At 41.7% G+C, this 12,200-nt stretch overlaps 1 protein-coding gene across 2 annotated transcripts in view; it reads right to left on the bottom strand.

Moving 5' to 3' along the window:
* Positions 1-2,505: 2,505 nt before the first annotated feature.
* Positions 2,506-12,200, bottom strand: part of LOC134350155 (homeobox protein Nkx-2.2a-like) — a 9,863-nt gene continuing 168 nt past the window's right edge. Inside the window, exons 1-3 of one of the 2 annotated variants that reach the window (XM_063055106.1) lie at positions 12,096-12,200; positions 4,083-4,403; positions 2,506-3,625 (exon numbers count right to left, since the gene is read on the bottom strand). The exon at positions 12,096-12,200 is cut by the window's right edge and continues 168 nt beyond it. In XM_063055106.1, coding sequence (XP_062911176.1) covers positions 3,045-3,625; positions 4,083-4,341 — 840 coding nt within the window. In that variant the 5' untranslated portion in view covers positions 4,342-4,403; positions 12,096-12,200 and the 3' untranslated portion in view covers positions 2,506-3,044. Of the gene's footprint in view, positions 3,626-4,082; positions 4,404-4,614; positions 4,706-12,095 lie in introns of those variants that run through there. The other variant, XM_063055107.1, reaches the window with a different exon arrangement.

The following is a 12,200-nucleotide window of genomic DNA, read 5'->3' as shown; positions in this document are numbered from 1 at the left end:
GTTTGTCTAACATAGGAAGCGAAAAGGGTTTTTTTTAAGCGACAGTGCTTTAAATTTGATCAAATCGCCCTTATGTAGAATCGTGGAAACTGCGAAAGATAAAGAAACTGTTGGAATATTTTGGCATTACTTATAGATGGAAACAGTTAAACATGTTTGGACAGCTCTCTCCTCTTGAATTAATGTGACACACTCTGGTCGATATATAGAAAAGGGGATCGCTGTTATCTGTGAAAGTGGAGTTCCAGAATAGATATAGCACGAATTTTTAATTTGTCGTCCTTTCAGAGACAACAATGCTGGTTTTGAAAGCTCGACACAATTTGGGTTTTGTGAGGTTTCCTTTTCAGCCCTCCCTAGGCCCAGCTGCACATATGGAGTACAGCATGTACAACAAGAGTCACAATGGCACCAACTGACAGACGTAACAAAACGCCTCCATACCTCTCCCTCAATCTCGGGATGCACTGGCTGTGATAGTGCGGAATAGTACGGAAGCCGAATTTTTGCCTCGTTAATATGCACGCCTCTAACATCCTTAGCTACCAGTTCGCACCCTTTGTGCTGTTTTGTCTTTCTACTGTATATTGTGCAAAGATAGACTGCACAAAACTACCGTGTCAATGTGTGAAATATGGGGCCCTGGGACTTGGGGCCACACAGGATCCGAGGTACTTTATTGACTCGATGGGTTCCCAAGCCACTTCCCCGTTCTGCTTAGTAGTGAAAGTGCGAGTAATTACATTGTTTACTCTTACAATAGCGGCCACACTAAACGCACTTAACATCTCCCTACTTTTAATCCCTTTTAATCCAAGTTTGTTTCGGGCGGGGAGGGGGCAAACCTTCAATAGCGAACGTTTCTAAAACGTTAAATCCTGAGCACTGCCAATATTTGTCCTGTTGAATTATCTCTGACGAATGACCGCTCTGAAGAAACATATTAAAAATTGCAAAGCACGTCTTATTCTTCCCAAAATATGATTGAAGCCAAGTAGAAATTTCAGGAAAAGCTACCCCTCACAAGTGTTTCTGGCTGTAGTGTGGTGCGGGGACAGTTTACACGAATTCGGCAGCCCAAGCACCCGACCGACAGGACGAGGTGGAAACAAGATAGTCTGCAGGTTAATAACGGTTTCCCAGGAGGCTGAAATTATTAAAGCAGACCAAAAATGTGTTCCTTCTTTCGTCAGAATACATTGGCACCAGGAAGGTGAGAGCGTGAATGAAAAACGCGCTCTGTTGAACGGTATTTTCTAACTATGCCGAACGCAATGCGTCCGCGATTGCTTCCAGATAATCGTGTTTGCTTTAGATATTGAATTAAATCTGATAGTCACCAATAGGTTTGCTGAAAATTCATTTGGGACTGGCAAGCTTGTTTTGCGTGCTTTGATCCGACACATCCCCAAGGACTCTTTAGAAAGCATTTCGCCAACTTGCAATAAATTGTTGCAAGTTTTGCCATCTTTCTTATTTACCCAAGCTTTACTGTCTCTGAATACCGCTCTGTCAATCCAATCGGACTGGCAATTTGAAAACTCCGCAACTTCCTCATTCGTTTGCATGTCGTCGGGATCGGATTTGGGTTAAGCAAGACTGAAAGGAAGTGCGATAAAACATCAACTAAATCTCATGCCCATTAGTGATTTGACAGAACTCTTTCAAAGCTACTCTAAAGAATGAAAATTAGAATCTTTCGATCAGTGTCCTTGCAGATCTGGGAAGCCCGTTCGTTAATGAGCTGCCTTTTATTTTTAGAACACGCCTGTTAGCATTGACATTCCTATTAAAACAAACAAACAAACAAACAAGGGAGAGGTTTCGAAAGTCAGTTGTCTATTTACCTGCCAGGGAAATCCCATATTTAAGAAGTAACTGGGCAAGTTCTTGGATTGGACCCTTCAAATCGTCCACAAGAAAGTCAGCCCATTGAAATTGTATTTTATCAAAAGCCCCTCAGCTGAAGAAGCACTTTAACTCTGAGTGAACTTTAAGTGCGTTTAATTTTGAGGAGCGGCAAGGCGTCAAGGTACCCTTTCCATTTATCCCGTCGAAATCCGCTTTCTAAAAATAGCTCTTCCTCACTTTTTAAGTCAGTGGAAGTTTAATCTCTCGCTGCGTTTTCCTCGCGGATTTGAAAATAAAACTTAATGAATTTAACTTACTTTGAGACCCCAAATTATTCGGGGGAATTAACGTTGCAAAGCGCGCAAAACATTTTAGACTGTGCGGTAGTAATCTTTAAACATTAAGGAACCAAGCCTCAACTACAACCCAGAAATACTCGAAGCAAATGTTACAAAGCCTTTGCCTCCCTTTAAACACTAGTTAACACCATCAAGGGATACAATACCATTTTGAGACACGACATTTTATTAAAATTCTTAATATAAAAAACTCGGAAAATCTCTCATCAAGGCGCTTTTTTTTGTCGTTATTCACATCATTATTCTCAAAACCATCGGCTTTTCCCACTCTTTGCCATGGTCTACATTACATCGGAAAATATTTGCATACAACAAATGCCCTCAGTTGACGGCTGGCAATTCTGGCAAACTAACGAACGAGACGGCCCTTTCCCCAACCCACCCGTGCCCTCGTCAAAAATGGACCCCATCTAAACATCGCGCGATTCAATTACAAAGGCCCATAAATATTTCAAGTTTTATATAAAAATGGGAATGTGAAATAATCTTTTTCCACGATTTCAAAAGTTTTTGTACTCGCTTGCCTTTTATACAACAATTATAAGTGACGAAAAAACATTCCTACAACACAAAGACATACTTTACAAATCACAAGAGCGCTGAATTCGCATTTCTAAACACGTCGAGAACCGGTTTTATAGTCAATATATAGTTTGTAAACAGACGGCGACGAGAAGCTCAGCTGAATCACAGTTCCAGACGTATGTTGTGCCGGTATATATGTATATATGTACATACACACACACACATGCACACACATACATATATACTATATAATTATTATTTTATATATAATATATATTGCCCAGTTCTCAAACAGTCTTATACAACGGTTCACCAAGTCCATTGCTGACTCTGCACCAGCGGGTGTGTGTGATACTGGGGATTACTGGCAGAGCTGAAATGGGAGTTATACTGCATGTGTTGGAGGGACTGTGTGGTATAGGCTGGGAAGGCGATGCTGGTCTGGAAGGTGGCCGCGGCCAAGTCCTGGCTTTTCAGAGCGTTCGTCACCATACTAGCGTGACAAGGCTTGCCGTCCCTCACTAGAACCGGCACGGCCACCCTTCTCGGTGAGGGAAGAGGGTTCACGTCCATACCTTTCTCGGCCCTGGCCCGCTTCATCTTATACCTGTGGTTCTGGAACCAGATCTTGACCTGGGTGGGCGTCAGTCTGATCAAGCTGGCGAGGTGCTCCCTCTCGGGCGCCGACAGGTATCTCTGCTGCCTGAAACGTCTCTCGAGTTCGTAAGTCTGAGCCTTGGAAAACAGAACCCTCCGTTTCCGCTTCTTCCCCGACTCGCTGCCGTTGCTAGACGTCTCCGTTGCGTTATCCTGCGATTCGTCCGCCGAAGGATCCGAAGATTTACTCGAGGAATTCTGCTGTTGGGAATTGTTAGTTGAAATCCCGTGTACTGTACAGAAAAGGGAAATATAAAAAAAAGGAACTAATTAATAAAACGCCACTTATCTACTACCAACTTCTGCTTCGGCAAAGCCAAATAACGCACTAATTTCTCCAAACTGTATCAGATTAATGCTTAAAATAAACCTGAAAACCACTTTTGATGCTCAGACTTTTCTCACAATGGTTCAACCTCTAATTACAGAGTTTTATTTGTTTTGAGTGAACTTTGGTATTGATTGAAATCTTTATCGACGTTTATTGTTATTCCACATGCACGATGCAAAACAAAACCACACGTCACACACACTGGATAATGACAAATATTATATTTATAATATATTTCGCTATATATATATATATAAATATAACCTCCGACCTCCGCATATAATTCAGAATTATTTGGAATTATATTCAGAGGTCGGAGGTTGCATTTTTTTTCAGAATGAAAAATTTGCAATACTTACAGGAATACTGGATACTCTCAGTTGTAGCCAACCACCGGGTGTACGGATTATCGGCGCTATCGTAAAAGGGGTTCTTCAGAGGGATCCTCTGTACAGTTTCCAGCGGACTTTGCCCGGCAAACCCCGAAGTTTCGACTGTTTCCGAAGCCTCCCCGTCTTCCTCCGTCGCCTCCGCCGCCGAGCCGTCCTCATCATTGGTATCAGGGAGGTCCAAGATGTCCTTTACTGAAAAGCCCGTCTTTGTGTTGGTCAGCGACATATTCTGGCCAAATTTATGCAGGAAAAGTTGCAGCACCAGCTCTTTCCCCCCCTGTCAATCCGCTGTTGAGAAAAAGAGACACTCTCATACACACAGACACAAAAACGCGGAGGGAAGGCGGGTCGGTTAAGCGCTGGTCGGGCTATGCTCCTACTGAACCGCACCATTTAGTGCAAATGTTTATCGTGTGACTCCCCTCTCGCCATTAAAAATGAAAGCATAATTCTGTAAGGCCGGCAAAATTATCAAAGCTTCAGTCTGTTCGAATCTTACTTCGCGCCCACTGTGATGTCGAACGAATGAGCCATTGGTAATACTGATCAGTTCTCGTAGGGTTGGTCACAATACACGAACCTGCAATGTGTGTGTGTGTGTGTGTGGGGGGGGGGCATTTAAATAAAAAGTGCCAAAAGGTTGAACATGTGTGGGCGGGACCTGGGAGTCAAGTGGGTGAAGACTATGTTTGCCGATGTGAAAGTGTGTGGGGTAAGGAAGCTGAGGGTAGGCGGCGGTAGGGGTAGTTGTAGGTGTGTGTGTGTGTGTGTGTGTGTGTGTGTGTGTGTGTGTGTGTGTGTATGTATGCGGTTGGTGGGGAGAGGTGGTATTGGTTTAGAGATATCTGACTCTCCATCATTGGCGCTTCAGCCCATGATAAGTGCTATAACGTGTCAATTAATTACAAAGATGGGAAGGGCTCCTTTTTTGTTTAGACTCGATTTACATACAAAGGACCTCCAAGTAGCCTTATATTCTGCGTACTTGAAAATGCTATTTAACAAATTGCTCTGAGAAGCGCTTTGCATTTATCCCTGGCTTTTCCAGTGCGGCCCAAAACAATTGCATGCACTAAACCGGAAAATAATGTTCTTCTTTGCGCCGGAGAACCCCTGCTCACAGGGCCCTAGTTCCAGCAATTTGACTAAAACTGTAGGTATATTCTGTAAGTGCTGCAGCATTGCAATCTGGATAATGGGGGGCGAATTTAAGAATAGCTGGGTCACAGCTCGAATTGACAAGATTGGAGAACTTTGTGTTGTCAGTTCATCATTTTCCATTTGACTGGTGGGTGCACCTAACCCCAAATATATTCACGCTGCAAAATCGTTTGTTTCTGCCAAAGTCTCGATTAGATTATCGTTGAATTTATTTAATGAGGTTGGAGAAGTATAGAAACCCTGGCCCGTTCATACCCCATATATGCAGTTCGTTCTGGAAAGAAACAGACGCGGTTAAGATGATTTGAGCAAGTCTTGATTTCTCTCAACTTTCTCAGGCAGATTTTATGCAGATAGACTGACGAGCTGGAGGATTTGTCTTTAAAACAAACTCTCTCTCAGAAGTCCAGATTCAATGGGCGCGTAGAGCTACTGCGATACCAGCAGAACAATTTATTATTGTTGATCAGTTGATCTCTCTCTCTCCAACTCTCTCTCTCTCTCTCTCTCTCTCTCTCTCTCTCTCTCTCCCTCTCTCTCTCTCTCACACACACACACACACACTCACTTTCTCCCTCTGCCGCCCATCTAGTATGTGATTTGGGTGACAATACTGCAGATTTTACCAACTCCTCACCGCATCTTGGGTGGTCGGACCCGGGCAAACACAAATACAAACCGATTGCTAAGCTGCGGACAATGGGGGAAATGTAGACAAATGTCCGGCTCCTGTTGGAAGCCTTTGTCCAAGGCCAGTTTTTGCATTTATTTCAGTCGCGACATAATAGATGATTGACGCCCTGGTACAATGTGTTCTAACTGTTTGGAATAAATCTGAGGTTGTTCCTAGTTGTCATGGCATTCAACTGCTTTCAATGGACTATCTCTTCATTCATTTCTGAACCCTTCTACAATATTAAGGCAACTCCATGTTAACGCGTTCTCTCTCTCTCCCTCTCTCTCTCTCTCTCTCTCTCTCTCTCTCTCTCTCTGCCCTCCCCCCCCCCCCCGCACTGTCCTCACTTTCGCTCCGTGCATGGGATCGATTTATCACATCGATTCGCTCACAAGCTGTATTTTGTGTGGATCTAAACTCCGGGAGCAAGGTGGGGAGTTGCGTCCAAGTTAGAGACGGCGGCTGCAGTTTGGCAGCAGTTTTGTTGGGATACTTGCTGTGATACATCGCCCTTTGTCAGTGACAATAGAGAGGGATTCCGGACCCTCCGTGCTTCAAAATATGAAAATTTATGTCTATGTTAAGTGCTTGGAAAAAAACACACCACAGATCACGATTATTAACGCTCCTAATACGAATAAAAAGATCAGGTTCATAGTCACCCTTTAAAATAATGTCGAGGGGAAGGGGAGTATAACGTTGGATTTAGCAATTTTCATTTGCATTGTTGGATTTACCAACAATATAGTACCGAACTGCCATTCTATTGGGGCATTCTGCTTACAGGTAAACCATTAGCCACAACTTAACAAAAGGAACGAAATTGAGCATGTTGAAATGTTTGAATCTATTATCCCTGTCCAGGTCGCGAAGACATCAGCAGTGAGAAACGGAAGGAGGTCAACACGAGATTCCTTGCTTCCGATTTTCCTGAATATTGTCATTGCGATAAATCACCCTTTTGCAGATGAAAGCAATAGGATATAATATACGTCACAGTTTCCCGTTAACTTTCTTTTAAACGTATTTGTTAATAGAGTAAAATATTTAATGTACTTCTCCAATTTTATGCAAATATTTCTCACAGAGGAGTACCCGTTTCAATGATTTACAGGCGTTTGAAAATTTCACGGGTCGGGAGAAAAAGCCGCAGTGAATCGTTCAGCTATTTGGATGATGGAGACTGAAGAAGTGTGGGTTACCCATCACCATGTGCCGTCTGTTATTGCAAAGTCAAACGCTTCCACGTGTTTTATTTGCTCTGTTGAATCCACAGTGAATCTCACCGACTCAGCGGCTAAACCTGTTCTCGCGCCTAACTTGGACCATCTGATAAGTATGTCCGAAAAGTGGTGTGGGTAATGGTTTCTGAATGATTAACTACGAAGGAGTACATCGAAAGGTGACAAAAAGTCCATTCTAAATCCACACGTGTGAATACATTTGGCCTCGGATTAGGTGTGTACAGTGTGAGATGCTGATAACTCGACTGTCTCCAGCATTCCCCTAAGCAGATCGATCAAGTGATCAAGTTCTGTCCCGCTTTAGGCTGATTGCTTGAGTTCTGAAATTGTTTTATGCGCTTTCCCAGTGTTCGATGCCTATCGGTTCCTGCAAACTTCCCGCAATAAACATGGAAAAGTTTGAAATCTGTATTTCACATTTGCAAGTATATTAAGATGCCGTTGGCTTTATATGCGGTGTGATTCCAGTGATCTTTTCATTCTTAGTTTATGCCAATTCTAAATACAAACTAAAAGATGCTCAGCGAATAGTTGTTCTTTGCACAATTTCTTCTGTTGCCGTATTGATGGTAATGTATGGCACATATATCGCCCTGCCAGAAACAATCGCCTATCCTTCTGAAACAATAAGTGGGGAATGATTACCGCCGAAGTCTGGAGAAAATAGCGTGGGGGATCAGACTGAGCTAAATGCACAGGGATGATCCGAGGGAGCAGTGGAGAAAGAAAGATCATCACATTGTCTGTTGGACTTGAGCTGAGTGTTTCTTTCTAGGGCGGGTTCTAAAACAAGACGAGATAAGTGACCTTTACTCAAAATCTTAATCCCCTGCTGAAGAGACTGATAGGTTCGAGGAGTTATTTGAACAATCTAACAAGAGTCTGAAAAGGAGAGGTAAATGTGAACAGGGATAAGTGGCCCTACTTCAGCTCAAGTGCCCTCCATTTCTGTTTACCTGTTTACTTTCGCAGGTAGCTTAAAAACCCCTTCCCACCATCATTTGCCTTTTTCACCAGTGCCAAACGAGGGCTCCGCTCTAACTTTTGAAGTTATTTGATTCGATGTATGGAGAGATGAGGCGAGCAATTGCTTCACCCCCTCCCCCCAACAGGAGTCAACCACGTTGGTTTAGTCCTTAGGGCAGAAACAGATAATACATTTCTTGAAGAAATGATTCGGGTCATTGAGACAAATGGGTCTAATTTAATCAAGTAAATTGGGCGTATTTTGCTCAGGCGCAATATGATCCACTTTCACACACTTAAGAACTAAAATTGACTTTAAACCATCCAGATTGCAATACTTCAGGTTATTTTAAACGGCCCTGGCAAAGAAGAGTGCTAGGTGCATAAATAAATAAAGAATGTATGTCAAATCTAATTATATGAACGTGATAATTCCAGTTGAGAATTAGCGCTGTTAGGTGTCCACATACCTCTTTATGAACGTGAGCGAGAGTCCGTGACGGGAGAATGAAATTCGTATGGCCTTTCTTGTAATTTAGTATTAAATTCCTTAAATTAATTACTATTGGAGAGGCAAAACTTAAATAATTGGGTGTTAAAACCAACGAGCTGGCGCGAAATCGAACTTATCATTCAATAGCTACTTAGAACCGAGTCAATTTCCCAATAAAATTAATATGAAATATAATGATTAAATTATACGAGGAAATCTATCAGTTTTGCGTTCTAGTTTTCCTCGTCACACCTTGAGCGGCCAAAACACAATACATCTACCGTTTGCTTTTTAATTACCTGTCAGATCATTAAAGTATAATGGATTTTTGCAAACTATCAATAACATGCTCAGTAAATTATTTAAAACTATAGACTGCAAGTAAAAACAATTTTGTTCTTGGTTGTCCAAAAGAAAGGTTGTAATATTGCTAATTCTGACTGAGACCTGATTCGTTCAGAGAAAAACGTTTACCCTCAGTACTGGTTCCGAACTCTACAGTACGTGTACCTCAATAAAGAACAGCAGGGCTCAGTCAAAAGACTCTCAAGTTCTTAACTTCTGTTTAAAGGAGATGTCGCCACTAGTCAAAAAATACAAGTGACAAAATGCCAGTTCTAAATCCTAAATATTGGTCCGGTCTGTGTCAAAATAATTAAACATAACACGTTTGTATCTCCAACAACTGAGATCTGTTACAATGAAAAAGAGTTCCAAAATGATATAACAATGGTGGTAACCATCTCTGGTAATATTTCAACCAAGCCGATAATAAGTATTTATATTTGATTGTTCTATGCTTCAGAAATAGTTAATTGCTTGTTCTGCAGTATAAGATTGTAAACCCGTTATCAAAGGGCTCCTAGTGTGATAATGCAATGAAATATACCCTAAGGTGATATTCGTGCTGCAGGAATTGTCATTTACATAAGATTCCTGAAGGCTTTCTGCACGCCCGAACCCGAGTTCTCAATAATAAGTAGAAGGTTTTATTTTCCCTGAGGTTAAACAGCTAGAAAAGGCAAAACAAAATCACTGCGTATTATGGATAAAAGAAAGTAGCATCAAGCGTTCGCTTGTTCAAGAGGAACGCTTTGCTATCTCGTATGGAGTTTTTGTGGGAAGTCTATTTCGATATTACCTAGAGGACTCACAGAGCACCATTCTATAATCCGATTGAAATAACGCCTCAGGGCTTATTTTCAGCGCCTCATTTGCTAATGTTTCATTTGAAAATAAAACAGTTCTTTCCCTCAGAGGCGAAAGCTCTTTCTTTATTCTTTTACTTTCTTTAATGATTAAACATGTCACACCAGGATTTGCCTCTCCCCCACGGGGAGATCTCCCACATTTTCCCCCTTGTTAAACCAAAGCAATGATTTACCTTAAAACGATTAATTTGCAATCATTTTTTTCTTTTCAAAAAAAAAGACGAATTAAATCCACGCGCTGTGACATTTAATTAATATTTCCTTCTAAAAAGAAATTCCTTTCGCTGCAGAGTGAGAACGAGAATTGGTGCTTATTTCCAAGACTGTTCCTTGGGGACAAGGAACAATAAAGTAGTAGGTTGGAAAACGCAAGCCAGTGCTGTCAAATTGTTAGTTTGAAGTACGCCGTAACACCGAATACGTAAACTTGTGCATTTGGCAAGGTCTTGACATCTCATTCAATTAGAAACATTGCTTCATGAGTTCTTTAGGTTCTGCTTAACGTATAACATATCCCTTTCAAAATTAAGATTTAAATTTAATCTGAATATTCGAGCTTCTGAAAGCGCAAATGCTGAATACTGTAATTGAAACGCACTGGCGTGTGCACAGGAACTCCTACTAAACTCATCGGAGCTGTGAATTTTTAAGTTAAGTGCATCTCATATATATAAACAAACTATTCTTAAAATAAATGCGTGAAGAAATTTAGGGGAAAATATCACTGATCTGTCCTGGTTGTATTGGGGAGCTTGATTTCGGGGAGGTACGTAAAGACTATCAGAGTAAAACGTCGAAATCTCCATATAATGACTTCACGCTTCCTTTAAAAAAAACGATGGCCTTTGGCTTCAACCTTTGAGCGAAAATTCTTAATTACAACCCTCTTTCCTTATATGTGGACACACGACTCGGATTGAAAAACTGCAGTTAGAGCCGAATCGGATTAACAATTAGAAACGGTTGTTCGTTACACTACGCGTCAACTGAGGCCAAGTTATACTCCTGATACACTGGCGAACTCTACTGACATAATCGAGAACTGTCACAACAGTGGTTTCGATTCACCTTGAAAGTAAAAAAAGCTGTTTACCGAAGAACAAAGAAAGGGATAATATTTTTAGTAATGAGGCTGATTGTGATTAATTATATATTTTTAGCTTATATAGATCATATCACGGATCACGGTTCCTTGTCATAAAGTCCACTGTCCCCATCTTAAATTTAGTTTAATGGGGCGTATTGACAAAATTCTTGAATTTCAACCAGTGACTGTAGAACTTTTAAAAACAAAGGATCCAACTGAATGCTTTTTTTAAGGGTTTCCTTAAGATATAACATACACCACTTGCAAAATTTAAACATAAAGTTCTCGGTGCGAGCTTCATTCTAAAGGCAAGAATGCTGAATAACTGAAGAGTATTCGCGTGCGCACAAGAACACCCACTAAATTCACAGGCGCTGTGAATCTGTGGGTTAGGTGCGTATATTTTCAATTTCTATTCCTGTTTAGGCATCGCTGGCAGACACGCCTTATCCAGGTGACTTCTATTCACTCTGTGTATAATGGCTGCACAGAATAATTCATTCCAGTATCCGCTTCTTCCTATTACGAACGACAGGGCGCATTGCAGAAAGTGAATTGGGGGTTTGAATTCATGGGGAAAGTGGGAGAGAGGTGTAGAGCGATATCCGTGTGTTTGTGTGTGTGGGCGAGGGGTGGAGGATTTAAAAAGTCTGAGAATTGGGGATGTGTTAGCTGCAGCTGGGTGGCGTGTCCGTGTTTTTACCTTTGCTCGATCTGGTCACGCGTGTAGCCAGGATATCCAGGTTATAAAACTGTACAATTCACGTAACTATCAAAGAGCACTAGCGGCCAGAGTGTTTGACTGCAATGGAAAGTAGACGGTAGACGTACACGTGTGCACATTTTCCCATTGTAACTGCATCTATTCACGGCGGCAAGCGCAATGGGTAAATCAGCAGCATTACAAGGAAACGTTGAGTGTACTTCGTTCCGCAGTAAAAACAGTAACGCAGGGCGTTCATTCCAGTCAAAGAATTCTCTAGTTTAATCCGCGCCGCGTTCACTTTGAAGTTCGTTCCTCAACATTTATAGTTGCGGATTCAAAGCAGAGCAAACTGCGGTGGACGCAGCTCGCCGAGCGCCGCAAATCCGAGGAAATGAGAATCCATTAGAAAATAAAAGTGCTGACTGAAAGTGCTCACCTGTCAAAAGCTGGAAAGGAATGGCTGATGCAGCCAGTGTTGTTTTTTTTAACGCTCGGATGTCGTTGAAGTATCTCCAAATGGAAAATCAGGAGTGCGTGCACA

Source organism: Mobula hypostoma, chromosome 8, assembly GCF_963921235.1.
Source record: "Mobula hypostoma chromosome 8, sMobHyp1.1, whole genome shotgun sequence".
Classification (NCBI taxonomy): Eukaryota; Metazoa; Chordata; class Chondrichthyes; order Myliobatiformes; family Myliobatidae; genus Mobula; species Mobula hypostoma.
Note: the sequence above shows the minus strand (reverse complement) of the source record. Positions and strands in the feature narration are given on the sequence as shown.